The sequence below is a fragment of the Periplaneta americana genome, chromosome 2 (genome assembly GCF_040183065.1).
Source record: "Periplaneta americana isolate PAMFEO1 chromosome 2, P.americana_PAMFEO1_priV1, whole genome shotgun sequence".
NCBI lineage: Eukaryota > Metazoa > Arthropoda > Insecta > Blattodea > Blattidae > Periplaneta > Periplaneta americana.
In genome coordinates, this window is record NC_091118.1 from 48,482,549 (window position 1) to 48,499,819 (window position 17,271).

At 35.6% G+C, this 17,271-nt stretch overlaps 1 protein-coding gene across 5 annotated transcripts in view; it reads left to right on the forward strand.

The window, feature by feature from the left end:
- LOC138693761 (uncharacterized) overlaps positions 1–17,271 on the forward strand; it is a 30,932-nt gene that overhangs the window by 10,718 nt on the left and 2,943 nt on the right. For 4 of the 5 annotated variants that reach the window (XM_069817570.1, XM_069817566.1, XM_069817578.1 and 1 more), the window contains exons 3-6: positions 6,597–6,890; positions 8,609–8,758; positions 11,225–11,440; positions 14,993–15,064. In XM_069817570.1, coding sequence (XP_069673671.1) covers positions 6,597–6,890; positions 8,609–8,758; positions 11,225–11,440; positions 14,993–15,064 — 732 coding nt within the window. Of the gene's footprint in view, positions 1–4,559; positions 4,810–6,596; positions 6,891–8,608; positions 8,759–11,224; positions 11,441–14,992; positions 15,065–17,271 lie in introns of all 5 variants that reach the window. The other variant, XM_069817587.1, reaches the window with a different exon arrangement.

Genomic DNA, 17,271 nt, shown 5'->3' on the forward strand with positions numbered 1-17,271 from the left:
ATTACACTTTATTAATAATAACATCATCATCATCATCATCATCATCATCGTCATCATCACAGGCATCACAGTTTAGATCTACTGACAAAGGATCCTGCCTATTTCAATTTCTGGACAAGTTCATAGTAGTATCCACTAACAGTATTAATAATTGATGTCTCTGCAAGACCTGTATATCTCCTTGGTACTTTTTTTCACCTCGAAATTGAAATGGGATTCAAATTACAATCAACCACTTTCTTATTCACTTTCTTTGGGATTTCATTGAAAGGTTCTTCATTGCATCAATTCTGAATATTTTTAGAAACAACTTCAACACATTCAGAATCAAATTGGATAGCCCTAATCAAAGCTGATATAATCTGTTGACGATCCTGTAATGACTTGTTTGGAAGCTCCAATATATCAGTTATTTTTTTGCTTAGTAATAGACTCAAAAGGTTCCTCACAGTGGGATCGTGGTCTAAAGCATCCTGCCTAGGACTCGTGTTATGGAATGTGCACTGGTTCAAGTCTTCATGGGAAAAGAAATGTTCTTATGAAATTTTGGTCAATGTATGGGACTGGTGCCCATCCAGCATTGTGATACACTTGGGGAGTCATGATAGGCAGCGAAATTTGGTTATGAAAAGCAGACGGCTGGGGGGATCATCACACTAACCATACAATACCACCATTCTGGTTGGATGATCATCCACCTCTGCTTTGGCAGGTGGATGTGGCGCCAGCAGCTGGCTGGTTGGTCTGGGCCCTTAAAGGGCTGTAGCATCACGGATTATTATTATTATTATTATTATTATTATTATTATTATTATTATTATTATTATTGTTTAATAAACCGTTGTGAAACTTGGACTCTCACTTTGAGAGAGGAAGAGAAGTTAAGGGCGTTTGAGAATAAGGTGCTTAGGAAAATATTTGGAGCTAAGAGGGATGAAGTTACAGGAGAATGGGGAAAGTTACACAATGCAAAACTGCACGTATTGTTACTGATAAATACGAGAAAAATTCGTACTGGCACCGGGAATCGAACCCAGGACCTCTCAGCTTTGCGCGCTGAGCGCTCTTTACCAACTGAGCCATGCCGGGACACGATCCACGGCGCTGGCCGAACCCCTCTCGTAGTACTGTTTTACGGCCTTACTACCTGCATTTGAGACGATACACGTCATATGTATGCAGAAGCGCATATTAAATGACTTTGTTGCCGTATTCAACATCAGTTTAATGAAAACTGCTAACAGTGTATATATATATATATATATATATATATATATATATATATATATGAATGAGGTCTCGCCCACCTCATTGAATATTACACGACTAGTCGAATTTTTCTCGTATTTATCAGTAATAATACAACTGACTAGTTAAGACTAGTCGTGTAATATTCAATGAGGTGGGCGAGACCTCATTCATATTGATATATATGCACGTATTGTATTTTTCACCAATATTTAGGAACATTAAATCCAGACATTTGAGATGGGCAGGACATGTAGCACATACGGGCGATCCAGAAATGCACATAGAGTGTTAGTTGGGAGGCCATAGGAAAAAAGACCTTGGAGGCTGAGACTTAGATGGGAGGATAATATTAAAATGGGTTTGAAGGGGATGGGATATGATGCTAGGGACTGGATTAATCTTGCTCAGGATAGGCACCAATGGTGAGCTAATGTAAGGGTGGCATTGAACCTCCGGGTTCTCTAAAAGCCATAAGTAAGTATTATTAATAAACCCAAAAGAGTTGTTGTGCCTGACTCAGATAAGGCTAGAAACCAGATGAACTTATAAGTTTTTTTTTCAGTATCGGAGATTTCTGGTAGAGTTTTCAGTACAATTTCATACTTGATTTCTCGAATTTTGTCACCACTATATAACATCTTGTAGGACAAGACGGGTTTTATTCTAGTGATCTTACTTACTGAACCTCCAGAGTGAGACTCAGTGATATGAATAAATTTTCCTCGCACTTTTAATGAGTTACTTAATAATATACCTAATTATGTGCCCATTGTATTGCGTTTTTGTTGTAATAGTGAAGGCTTCCACCTCTTTTATCACCAACTTAAGACAATGAGCACCAATGAGCTAATGATTAGCCTACCTGGTTTTAATTGCTGATTGAGGTCCTTAATAATTTCCACTCTATTAGGGGCAGCACCGTAATATATCTGTCCCTGAGACATACTAATGGGTAAATTTACTACTGTTTTTTTTTTAGTAGGTTATTTTACGACGCTTTTTCAACATCTTAGGTTATTTAGCATCTGAATGAGATGAAGGTGATAATGCCGATGAAATGAGTCCGAGGTCCAGCACCGAAAGTTACCCAGCATTTGCTCATATTGGGTTGAGAGAAAACTCCGGAAAAAACCTCAACCAGGTAACTTGCCCCGACTCGGAATCGAACCCGGGCCACCTAGTTTCGCGGCCAGATGCGCTAGCCATTACTCCACAGGTGTGGACAATTTACTACTGTTAACACATCCATTATAATAAATACTAAAGCTTCACCTGATGTCTGTCGCAATGTATAGTCCAAGGACACTTTCATGTGGTTCAAGATCATTGTCTACCCAATGAATACAGATACTTAATTGCTCAACACCACTTACATTGCTGGTACCGATACCATCACAAATAACAGAAAAAATTGGGGAATCTTATGAATACATCATTCTTATAAATACCCCTAAATATTTTGTTTGTCATCATACTCAGCATCGTATTTTGATTTGTTCTGAAAGTAAAGTCTCCCATTGCCTCTTCATCCGATCTTTCTGGTCAGCAAAGTACTCTGATCGTAATTAATAAGCATTGTAAATTACCACTGCACAACTCGTGGACCCATAACTCCATACCTTGCCGACCTAACTTTTCATTAAGAGAGGGGGAAAAAAAAAAAAGGAAAAGTGCCTCCATTATAGTTTTTCTGGAAAATTCCCTTCATATTTGAATATCCGCCCAGAACAAGGTTGTAACCCTCATTTCTCATAAGTTGACTTTTTCATTAATAATGGTTGTTAATGATGTGCTATTTGTAATGCTTGCAGACCTATTAAAATCAGCACACATCTTTGATTGTCAACCTGGCTCTAAAGAATTAAACATATGCACAGTGCAATGAGTTTTTCCTCATTTTTTAAGAATTCCGTATTTGCTGGTTACAACCTTGTTCTGGGTGGCTATTATTGCAGTTGATTGGAAAATTATCTTTAAGAATGTGGATTATCTTCTATGCAAATGAAACTATGGGAGCTAATGAAGGAGAAACAATTATTGTGCTACAATTGTGTTTATAACAATTTAATATAATTTTTGCAAGAAAAACATAGGTAACACAAAATTTTTGCGCTATTTTGTTTCGAAAACTCATACATTATTCACTCTCTTCACACTTGTTTTTTTGTTTACTGCACTTCACAGACACTTTATCACCTTCATAGGCGTGTATTGCCACCTCTCATATTAATTACGTCGTTCAACCATTCAGGAATGCTCCTGATCAATACTCTAATATCCTCCTGAAAAATCACTTCCCACTCTTCTTGAAGAGCATCTCGTTGGTCTTGTAGGATGTCTGGATAATCATGGTGAACCTTCTTCTCAGTTTACTCCACAGCTGTTCGATAGGATTCAAATCCAGACTTCGAGCAGGCAGCAGGCCATTTCATAACATGAATCCCCACCTCATTCTGAAACTGTTGCACACATTGGGCAGGCCACTTGTAGGCATATATTGTCGTGGATCAGGCAACCATCACCAATAAATGGAGAATATGGTACGACATACTCCTGAAGGATTTGGTGCATATACCGATGTGCTGTAAGGCTTCTACATATCTTATATTTTTTTTTTCTGCCTCTGTGCTACTTCATATTTGCCGTGGAGAGGAGAGGAGATAGCAAAATGTTGTAATGCTTTTAATACGCTGACACCCACAGCTAAGATCAATCAATCTTCTTAATGTATCCAGCTGTTTGCTGACAACATAAAGTCCACTATAGTCCCACTGTAGTCTATTCAGTTGCTGCTTTTCACGAGAAGTGAGGGGTATTTTGATCGGTGTTCATTATAGATGCCTGTTGCTAGTAGCCAGAGGTGGGTGTGGTCAATATATACTTCAGGGCTGTGTCTTCTGCAACTGGTACTGATGATTTTAATTTACTTCTTTCGTGGTTTATGGATGGACAGTATAGAAGAATATGTTCCAGATCTTCATCATGATTATTACACCACAGACAAGTAGGATTATCAGAAATGTGAAATCGGTGTAGGTACAATTGAGTGACAATGTGACCTGTTCAGGCTCTTGTTAAAAATGTTTGAACATGTCTGGGCAAATTTGTGCACATTTCCAGGTCATTTGGTTTGTTTTATACAGACTGTAAAATTTTTCCTTTGTCAGAAGAGAGCCAATTGTTGATCCATAGGTTTGTAAAATGAGACTTTACTGAAGCAAAAGCATTGGATAGAGATATCACTTGAAGAGGTCTTGGTTGCAAATATGTTACCTGTTTTGTAATATTATCGACTTCCTCGTTTCCAGATACCACAATGACTAGGTATCCACAGCTAAGATAAGCCACTTTAAATTCAACAGTCACTGACCAACAGAGACGCAATGAAACATCTGTACTCTCGATAAAGAATAGGTCTGTCCTTGCTGTCAAAATTATTCCAGCCCACGTCATCACAGAACCACTCAGGAAAGCAATTCTGGACGAAAATGTGAAGGGAGGATATCTTTCACCAGGTCTCCACTAGGAGAATTGTAATTTCTGTTGTATCATTTATTTGTAAGTTTAGCATGCTTTTATATACATTGCAAAGTTTTATTTTCTTTGTATGAGTTACATTAGTGTTAGCCCCTCAACTCAGTATTTAAAAGTCCTGGCACTAAGTGCTAAAGTAGTACTTAAATGCCCTAGTGAAGCGGCTCTCAAAGACATAAACTGTGGCTCTTGAACTAACAATTACTGTTAACATTCTTTTCCTGAGAATTACAAATATAACATTGTAAAATTTCTGTGCAGAAGAAAAAGTTACATTGTTCAGATCAAACTTCTGCACAGTTAGAGGACAAAACTAAAATTCTCTCAAGAACAAAAAGTTGCATTGTTCAGATCAAATTCTGCACACTTAAAGGACAAAAATAAAATTCTTCCAATCATTTATTATCATAATTCACTGCTCTCTTAATTTGACTGAGCATATTGGGAATTAAATAATGGCTTTCCCAAACATGCTATGAAATGTTTCATACAAAACTTTTTTATCTCAAAGAGGAAGCAAAAACGAGTAGGACTGTATGAAACTTCTTTGTTTGAAATATCTCAAAGAATAACTCCCTGAAAGTAATGACATTACTTATGGTTTACCATGTATATTAACTTCATTTTTGTTTTGTTACCAATAAGCTGCTATAATTTAATGTGTAACACTTTTATTAAGCCGCCAATGCTTATCTACTATAATAGTCATTTACATGAATAAGATTTTTACATGAACGTTTTCGATACCATTTTTTGTATCATCTTCAGATGCATTATTATTAAAATTAACAATTAACATTTGTAAATGATTGAAAACCTAGCCATTGGTGTGTGTGTTCTGTGAACTTCTTTTCGTGATTAAGTGTGTGATACATTTATGGATGTCGCTTGTACTTGTGTGTCTACTAGTAATTAGTGCTAATAGTAATACTAAGCTTACTTAATATCAATCAATTTCTAAAATGCAATATAAAACTTATAGTATAACACCAATATAAAAAACTTTTATAAAAGAACACTTGTTTGGTCATTTTTGTTATTCTGTCTTTGAGTTCTGTTGTGTCTTGTCTTTTAATGGAGCGATTATAACTGTTCTCTCTTTGTTTTTATATAAATTTCATAGTACTAAAATGCTGAATCGTTGTGTAAGAAGCAATTTGTACAAACTGCTTCTTACACAACGATTCAGCGTTTTAGTATTTTAATATTATGAAGTTTTATATAAAAACAAAGAGAGAACAGTTATAATCGCTCCATTAAAAGGCAAGACACAACAGAACTCAAAGACAGAATAACAAAAACGACCAAACAAGTGTTCTTTTATAAAAGTTTTTTATATTGGTGTTATACTATAAGTTTTATATTGCATTTTAGAAATTGATTGATATTAAGTAAGCTTAGTATTACTATTAGCACTAATTACTAGTAGACACACAAGTACAAGCGACATCCATAAATGTATCACACACTTAATCACGAAAAGAAGTTCACAGAACACACACACCAATGGCTAGGTTTTCAATCATTTACAAATGTTAATTGTTAATTTTAATAATAATGCATCTGAAGATGATACAAAAAATGGTATCGAAAACGTTCATATAAAAATCTTATTCATGTAAATGACTATTATAGTAGATAAGCATTGGCGGCTTAATAAAAGTGTTACACATGTATATTAAATTTTTGTCGCGATTTTTTAATTGCGAAATCTGGTGTAAGAGTCCATTCTAATAGCATTGGTTACCGGTATCTTCGTAACTTTATTATTATTATTATTATTATTATTATTATTATTATTATTGTTTTAGGACTCTGGTGGTTCAAGGCAAAGTGTTGACTTGCAACAACAGCCAGAGCAGCAGCAACAGTTCACAGATGTTACACTTATGGAAGAAGACCCGGTAGAAGCTGATGATTTTGGTGGCTTTGCACAAGATGTAGGTGCAACGTACATGTCCTCAGCAAATGATCAACGCGAATATTGTCTGACATGGAAGTTTCATCAGAATAACCAGCAGACCATGTTCTCTAAGCTATTGCAAAAAGAGAGCTTCTGTGATGTCACAATTGCATGTGAAGAAAAAATTCTTCGAGCCCACAAGGTATGTTCTTAACCTCTCAGAAATTGAATGTATCTAGAGATAGGTTTGGAGGTACCCTAATCACTTCAGTTACAACGGATCCATTGTGTCTACCTCTATTATTTCAAAAGGATGGAAATAAGAGAACTGGAATATAAAATAAGTTAAAAAGATAGTTCTTATATTTCTGCGCAGTTGTACAGTATAAACAAGTTTAAGACCCCCAATTAAAATACCTTTTTCTCCTCTCTCCCCTTTTAATTCATCTAGTAAATTCATTACAATGTCAGCCAACTTTTATAGGTTCATCAACATCAGAAAAGAAAGTAGAGATTCCAAAAAAGTGAAAAAGTGAAGTCCCACAAGTAACAATTTCAGTCCAAGTCAATTTTTTCTGTAAAAATATGTAGTTTCCTGTTGTGTATTTAAAAGTAAATATGTTCTTACTTTTGAGGTGTTGAAGGTATTTTAATTTTCATGTAAAATTTCTACCTCGGGACTAGGAGAGATGGCACCAATATGCCTAGGTTAAATCCCAAATCTCTCCGCAGTGCATATGAAGAGAAGGCGTATGTCACTCTTGATAGTGATTCGTTCGTCAGATGGAGACAGTAAGCCTGGCAGCCCCCTTGGTGTTATTCAACAGTGCCGGCACTGGGTTTCCCCTTCTCCCTTCCTCACCTTCATCATCATTCTCACCCATTCCCTACAATACACGTGCACGAACACTTACACATACACTCACCTAGTACACGACATAACTCTTCACAGATACACATCAAGCATAACCTGGCCCAGCGAAGTAGTGTGCAACTTGAAAATGGGTCACAGTCCTGCCATCTATCCACAGTATGTGGAACCTGAATCACGTGAAGTGAAGTGGATAGGCATTAGATACACACACACTTTTTTATTAATTTTTTTATTTTTAGGAAAATCTTTGACTTTTTTACGTACATTACGATAGGATTATCAGAAAGATTAAATAGAAAAAGTATAAGAAGACTGGTACATAAATAATTTAATTTTAGGTTTGGTCTTAAACTTGTTTCAACACTATTATTCCTTATATTATATTAATAATTTGATTGTGAACTGATTAGCATACAGATTATGAGTATTTTGTAAAACTTTTAGGTTCATTTTTGGCGTTTCAATTAATGGTTACAAAATACTGCAGCAACTTTCACCAACTTTTAATAGACGATTTTGTAATGTAGATTTATTGTTATGCAACAATTATATTTTTCTTTTGTGATGAAAGGTATTTGATTCGTATCTTTCTAGATATTCCAGATACATCACCTCAATATAAAACTCTTCTACCATTTACTAAAAAGAATTTAAGAAATAGGTTAGAAACACACTACTTCTTTCATTTAGTTTATTCATAAAAGCCAATTCGATAAATGAAATAGTTCATGAATAAGATTCCAATTGATTGCATTTCCAGATTCACTTATTTACGAGTAATAATAGACATTAGGGGGAATTGGAAGTGGCAGTATGAAATAGTATTGAATAAAGAGAAAATTGCATTATAAGCAGCAGATAAATGTGTAAATAAAATTTATATCGAGGTCTTAGTAATGCGTTTTCACTGACTCCATCTGCACAGTTCACTTCTCCACTTAAATGTGTTAGCAGTGCGAGAGACATTTCCCTCTATAATAATGTAGGAATAAAAAAAAAAAAACTACAACTTATGAAGGCTTCACCTCTAGTATATTTGTTTTCAGTTAGTGCTGTCAGCATGCAGTTCTTATTTTGAGATGATACTATCTCGTTATGAAGTCCAGAATCCCATAATCATTCTGAAGGATGTCAGATATGATGATATGTCAGCTCTGCTTCAGTTCATATACAAGGGGGAAGTCAATATTGAACAGGTGAGTTCATTTTATCTCTTATTATTACAGAGTTGATTTCATTCTTGTGCTGTATGCTTTTGGCCATGGGCCAACAGCGTGAAGTACTATGGAGCATGGAGTACCTGCTCTGCTGCTCTGACATTGCATAGTTTAGAGAGCGGAGAAGTAGTTTCAACAGTGACATGTTGTAATTTGACACACTCACAAAAATTACACTGGCAACAATACAAACTGATTTTTTCATATTATTATTATTTTTTTCTATTATTATTATTATTATTCTGCATCTGTCTTGCTATGGGCCATGTTATTTCAAATGATTTGCTTGAACATTTTTTCAGTAGTCTCGATTGAAAAATTTTTTAATTATCGTTTATTTTTTATTATTATTATCATTATTATTATTATTATTATTATTATTATTATTCGGATAATGTTAATACATTTTTTTAATTAGTATTTATTTTTGTTGTTGTTGTTGCTTGTTAATACATATTTTTACTTTATAAGTGAAACGTATGTGATTTAGTAGTAATGAAATGTAATTAATAAATAAAACTTAATGAAATATGGACTAAAACATGATCAAATACATGAGATTGAAACACGGAAGACCTGGCAATCTAGTCGTTTGAAACAAAGAGAAAAATCTACATTAATGTCATACTTAATCATTTCCTTTTCAAAGGAAACAACAACAAATGAAGTTTGAGTGAGTGAATAGTATGTGAGAACTGAAAAATGTAATGTAAAGAAGTGGAAACATATAACTGAGGGAAATTTTAATTTAGAAAGGATGGTGTCTTAAAAATATAGCATATAAGTATAGATCTCGCAAGCACAGAATACCGACGGAACAAATGCGAATCAAACACTGCAATAAGGAAGAGCGGGTGACAGGAAAGGTCACGAGATAACTCGAATGATATTCAAGAGTACAGTTGGAAGAGAAATGACATCAATAGAATCAGTCTTGCGTTGTGATAGTTACATTACAACTTTAGTTTGTTCCATTGCATGTGAATGCGTATCTTGTATTATTATGTCATTCGTTGCGCATTTAATTAGCTTCGAATTTTTCTCTTGCTACATTCTTTATTTCCACAGCGATGTCCTCATTTGTTCTTCTTCTTGGAAGAGACAGTACTTCCATCGGCCTGCACCTCTCCTCCCTCAGTGTGCCTACATACACACGTCAAAACAGACAGCAAAGCCACCATTGGTTTTCGGTAATCGTTCCTTGCGCGAGCTATACGAAAAACGTAAATGTGAGAAATGTATTAGTTAGGTTCTGCTGTACTTAGCATTACTTGAAAACAAGCTGTTTTACGTGCCATGCCAATTCCAAAACATGTATTTATATTTGGTTCTGGATCATCTCACCTTTTTAAGAAAAGTTTACACATTGGTCTTGGATTTGTTAAAAGCAGGCATTAGAAAAGTTCAAAGCTCATTTTAAAAAATTCAGTGTTTGTAACCCCACATTTAGTTTCATTATGCTCTATATGTACAGGCTGAACCAGCTAGGGCTAGAATCCTAACCGCATTCACAGCGGCTGATTCATACGTAACAACGCTACTGTATACAGAGGATTCGTTCTGTGCTTTTGTGATCAGTATTGTATAATGATGTACTTACTGAATTCACAATTCATGTTCGAAATGACGTCCTTGTGATATCTGGCAGGCTGCACATCTGAAGACATGTCCAGCAACTTGCCGCAGTTCGTTCTCTGAAATGGCCCGAATTTTGTGCTGCATATTTTGTTTGAGTTCAAGTGAATGTGGGTCATTTGCATAAACTTCACTTTTAACCACTGAGGTGGAACTATGCTTCATCATTATAAAAAATTAAGGTGGGGTCAAGTAGTCCATCATACACGACTGTTGGAACCACATGGAAAACCAAAGTCTGCTCCGATAAAAGGGTTCCATTCAGTTCTGAACTACGCGAATTTTGTAAGGTTTTAATTTTAATTGTTTCGTACCTCTTATCACTGAAGACCACGACATCCCTACCTGCTGAACTACATGGCGGGATGATGTCGTAGGACCTCTCTCTAGTCGGTGGCCAATTTCATCTAACATGTTTTCTATGAGAACATACTTCACACATGTTCGTTTCTTATACAATAATGATCCAATTGTACGAAATTTCTTCACTAAATTTTAAATCGTCGCATTAGAAGGCTCTGGCAAATCAGGGAATGACTGATGGAAGTTTGTTACAACTGTTCTCCAAGATTCGTATTTCACAAAGTTGTCGTAAATAAACACTCATTGTTCTAGGCTATATTTCATAATGGACACAATACTGTATACAGCTGCACCTTCACTGTGTGAACGTGACTAAACACGAAACGTACGCGAGCAAGAGGTCTGATCACTGCGATAGCGCAGCAGTTACTATGCATACAACTTTCCGCTGATGGTGGTCTGGCCCTGGCTGACTCACTCTGTATAAGAAATATTGTTATATTTCAGAGCCAGCTGTCCTCTCTTCTTGAGACTGCAGACATGTTGAAGGTTAAGGGATTGTCGGAGATTTGTGGAGAAGTACGTCGTTTGGAAGATCCCTTGCAGACCCTTGACATGAATACAGAAGAACAACAGGATGTCAATCCCACATTTGAACCTGTAAAAACTATGCAACAGAGGAGGAGAATTATTTCGATTCCAGAGGAAAGCTTTCACAAACCGGTCAGTAAAAAAAAAAATAATAATAATAATAATATATTTTTTTAAGTATTAGTGTATGTAACTTTCCAACACTTTTTATTTGTTCTGGATGCCAGGCTGAGGATCTTGCAGAGTGAGGATGATTGTGGGATATTTTACTTACGTACCAATTCACCAATGGGATGTAAGACTCTGTTGAATTTCAACCAATCAGTGTCATCTGTCACTGCAATATTGTCAACTTCATATTATCATTTTTGTCCCATCGCTAATGACATGCAATTGTTTCCACGATTGAGGTACACCATAATGTAACTATCAGTAAACTGTGAAATAATCAGTAGACATCAGTTTCCTGAGGTCAACGCCACCCAATAAATTTACTTTATGGATGTCATTTTAATAATTTGTATCCCTCTTTTTAAATTTTGTTAAGTATATAGTAAAATATAATATTTTCATTATTCCGTTTTTGTTGAAGCACCATATTCCAAAATCTGTCTTATCATCCACCGCTGTGGAGTAAGGGTCAGGACTCTTGGCCATGAAACGAGTGGGCCCAGGTTCAAATTCTGGTTGGAGTAAGTTACCTGGTTGAGGTTTTTCGGAATTTTCCTTCAACCCAATAGGAACAAATGCTGGGTAATTTTGGCGCTGGATTCTACTGGACTCATTTCACTGGCATTATCACCTTCATCTCATTCAGACACTATACAGGGTGTCCCATTTATCTTGTGCACTTATTATAACTTTTTTGTTTGGATAGGTATTGGAATTTTTGTTTTTGAGCATTATGTTAGAACGAGGGGCTAACATGAGTGTGGAGATTTGGCGCATGTAACTACATTATGGTACAAGATACACGTGACGTCATCAATTTTTCAAATAGCACTACATACTTTAATCATGTTGCATTGATTACACACATTAAGACGAGTTCAAAAATGTATCACAATCAGTGGCGGTTCCTTGGGGGAGGGAAGGGAGGAACGTCCTCCTCATATTTTTCTTCTTTTGAAAGTAAATACCAAATGAAATATATGCCTTGAAATTCGAGGAAGATTCGATAATTTTTATGTTCACAGCTATAAGAAAACCTCGGTTGATCGAGTTTTAAACGACGCGCACTCATGTGCTGCTAGAAAACTGTGAGAGGATGCGAGATTGTTTGTGTGGAGGAAAGTCAATCCATTCCTCCTTTACTGCAGTTAACACACATAGACAACAGCGCACTAGCGGCCAGAGAAAGAAGCAGAGTTTTAAAGCAAGTAAATGAACGGATAGGGAGGAGATCCTCCTCTGAATCAGTGCATGGGCGGGAAACAGAAACCGACTGGTCATGCAGCAAGCTCGCTACCGCTGCTATCTAACGGTGCTGCATTCAACCAGACTATAACACATCTAGGAGGAGACACAATAAAAAGTTTTAACGCAAAGCTATGAAAGACACCATATAAACTTTTTAAAAATTATAAATCAAAATATATTATTCATTGCACTTTATATAAGCTACTATTCATGGTTTGAAACTTTCGAGGATATCTGAAAGTTGAAGTTGGATTTATATAAAACAAAGAGGAAGTAGTTCTACGTTAGTATAGCAGATCTTTTTGGCCCCTGAAATTCACTTCCATTCATTGTCTACTAGACAGGACAACAGTCAAGTTGTCAGTTTTGTACAAATATATTTGAAATTGAAAGTACTGCAAATTACATTATTTTTAACATAAAAAAATTAATCGGCCACCGGCAGCTTTGAACAATAATGGTAGTACGGCTTTACAAGAACTGACATTCTTCAAAAGAATGTAATACTGAACTTGTAAAATGTACATGTGGCAACACAGACCACGTGGATGGGTGCAGTGTTCTCGGTTTCCTAACAGATTATTTCTCATTCCCATTTGCGTAAAATGGTTCCGGTTACGTGTTAGTAGCTGGTCTCTTCCAACACGTGTGATGCTGTAGTGTGCGTGAAAAATGCTGTGTGGTTGTGAATTTCCTTGTAATTGTTAATTTGTGCAATTATTCAACAATGAATGGAAGTGAAAACATTATATTTTGGAAAATTTAGGAAACTCAGTTTACAAAAACAGATTATTGCTATACAAAAGGGAAGGCCAACCCTAACACTACCTGGTCTTACATGTATGCATGTAGGCTAATTTATAGCATGTTTCTCTCAAGAAGGTGTCATTTTGCGCTGTTAACTTCTTTCCTCCTCTTAAGAAATATGCAGGAGCCTCCACTGATCACAATGTCACTTTCCCAATCAATAACAACAACAAAAGGAAACAAAAACTTACTTCCACTGTGATAATGTTATGCTTTAAGAGTTACAGAAGATGTTCCAAATAGTGACCATTCACATTAATGCACATTCGAAGGCATTCCCCGAAAGACTGTATGACTGCTCGGCACGTTGCTGGCTGAATGGACACACAAGCCTGTCGAATGCGTTGCTGCATGTCGTCTGGTGTTGTCAGAATGTTCTGGTACACACTGTCCTTTACAGTTCCCCACAGGAAGAAGTCGAGTGGCGACAGGTCCGGAGAACGTGCAGGCCACTGTACGTGGATTGTGGCGTCGACAGTAATTGTGGTTTGTTTACATGTTAAGACAGCAAACACACAACACACCACGTGTACGGACATCAGTCGTCTTTCGTTTTGTGTAAGTTAATGTACAAGATGAATGTGGCACCACAACAAACGGCACATTCTGATGTCATTCATTCTGCATTTTGTTGTTGTTATTGATTGGGAAGGTGACATTGTGATATATTTTTGAACTCGTCTTAATGTGTGTAATCAATGTAATATGATTAAAGTACGAAGTGCTATTTGAAAAATTGATGACGTCACGTGTATCGTGTACCATAATGTAGTTACATACACGAAATCTCTACACTCATGTTAGCCCCTCGTTCTAACATAACTCTCAAAAACAAAAATTCCAATACCTATCCAAACAAAAAAGTTATAATAGGTGCACAAGATAAATTGGACAACCTGTATAACCATAGCAGTTGAAAAAGCGTCGTAAAATAACCGTAAAGAAATCTGTCTTATCTACTTCTGGATGAAATTGTGTTAGCAGTAGTTTCTGAATCTACTCCCTCCTCTCTATCATTCTATTGACACATTATGCTCCAAACTACATTTATCCCCTTTATTTTAAAGATTGCGACTGTTTCAAATGACTTTTTGATTTCGAATTTTTTCTATGCTTTCTTAAACATTTATCTATGAATCCTAAAAATCACAGCATGATTGATTGACTATGGGTAATTGATTGAATATCATAGGAGCTACAACATGATAATGTTTAAAGTTGCAGCAAATAGCGTCCTCGTCTACAGCTACTGATTGCCCGCACAAGCTATGGCTGCTTTCTCCTGCTTCCTTCTGCACAACGGTGCATATTCCGATACACTCCTTACCCGATACCCATTTCAGCGACCACTGATGACCACTGCCCTAAATCTTCTTTCTTGTTCTTTTGTTCCACGTCTTTGTGTTCACCCACTACATGTTGACAATAATCTTATCTTGCATGTTTGTTTTTTTTCAGTTGAAGATTCCTCGTCGAAGTACAAGCATAGAAATTACCCAGAATGTGCCAACGCCAGTCAGCCAATCAGCTGTGAGTATGAGGTTTAATTTGCCATATTTGTGATAGGCTATGTTTAATGTAGGTCGTATTTTGATAGGAGTTACAGGAAGCTGAATTTAGTATGTCACTAAAAACAGCTTAATTACTAGTTATGAATTATATTAAAAAATAACACGTAGTATGCAAAGGCATGTATGCTTGTGCATGTTTGTGTATGGTTTCTATTTTTAATATATTTTTGACAAAGTCCGCAAGATTGCACTGGCAATGAAATAACTTTAGATATGGTGACCAGACATCTTCTTTTGTCGGGACGCCCTCCTTTTTAGGCCTTTGTCCAGGGTCTGGGCGGATTTTTTAAAAATCAAGAAATGGCCTCCTTTCCGTAACTTATATGCCTGATATTTTGAAATTATCTGATTTGACGCCTTTTTCAAGTAATTTCCCTGTAGGTGGCAGCAGGATCAATGAAATATACTCTTTGCCAATGATATTAACTCTCCTTGCTCCTCCTTTTATTACAAAGCAATGTTAAATTCACATTTTGTGCTGCCTTTTGATGCATTTTGATAATGATAATTATAGTTCCTTTGACTTCAATATTATGTAGCTAACTGTAAAATCATTTTATATTACAGTAGAACCCCAATTATCCATTATCCTATTAACTGATTGGCGAATTATCCGACTGTATTTCTCGCTTCTTTTTTTCTTCAGAAATAAATAACTTATATGGAGTACTGTTTTTTGCAAGAGAGAGTTATTACAAGCCTTTATCGTTACACAGCATTGTCTACTGGTCGAATTTTCGTTCTATAATATAACTTGTATATAAAATGTCTAATACGGGTGTTAACAGAAAACGTGTTGTGCTAAGTATCGAAAAAAATTGGAAATAATTGAATGGTGTGAGAAAGAGAAACTGTGGCTCATGTCGCATCAGAATACGAGATTGGAATTACAACTGCGCTTTAAAAGAAAAAAGGATAAAGTGTAAAAAAGTATGTAAATCTACAACATGAGACCTCCTTTATTCCTATCTTTCCTGAGACAGTCATAACAAAGGATTTTCTTGCCCCTTAAAAACCAGTCGTTTACAACCAGACTTAAATTAGTGAACTTCTGATCCACTACATAACAAGTTAAATGCAAAACCATGGAGAAAATTACAAAATCTTTCATGGTACGGATTATCCGATTTTTCGATCAACCGTTCAGTCCATCCTCTTCATTACCACGGATAATAGAGGTTCTACTGTATTAAGTTTTATTTTATATAAGAATGCTGTAATAAAATAGGTATTGATATAATTTTAAGTATAATATAGGCCTAAGCCTAAATCTAAGTAGATATTTCTGTCCTCTTTAATAAAATTATAGTTCCCCTGACTGTAAAGTCATTATTATCATATATTCATATTCCTATTTATTGTCATCATACGGCTTTCAGGTAGTGGTTTCCCTCACATTTCTGCATACGGTCCACCACTACCTTGCTTACATTCCATCATATATCCTTTATATATTCTGTTATCATCTATTTCTCCCCAAATCATCCAATTATCTAAAGTTTAACCCTGCTTCTGTCTATTCCTTCCTCCATCCTTTCTGATGTCCAGTATTTTCAACTCTTAACCTTCTTTATCTTCCCTCAATATAATTCCCGAATGCTATGCAATACTGTCCACCTTACTCTTATATAGAAACATTCGCATCTACATCTACTCCTCCATCTCTACTACTATCATTGTCATATTGTTATCCCTACTTTAATGTTTATCGTTCAAAGGCTTTTTATCTCTGACTAGTATTCACTAATATATCTACTATCTCATCTACTTTATCTTATTATATTAATTATCTCAATTATTATTGCAATGTTCTAATGTTTGTGATACCTCCTTGATATTTCTTGTTCGATTCACTTATCACTTTTTACTACTTGCACTCACTTTCTACCTCCTCACTTCCCCTATTTTCCCTCTCAATTACATTAAACCCTACCTATTATTTACATACTATCTCCTACTCTTATTAGTCTCACTACCATAATCATTATTATCAAGTTTTATCATAATTATTTTGTAATAAAATAGATACTAAGATACTTTAAGTATGATTATAAGCCTAAATCTGTGCTGTAAATATTTATAATAAAATAGATATTGACGTAATTTAAAGTATAATATAGGCCAAAGCCTAAATCTAAGTAACTGTCCTCTTTTTTCGAACATGTC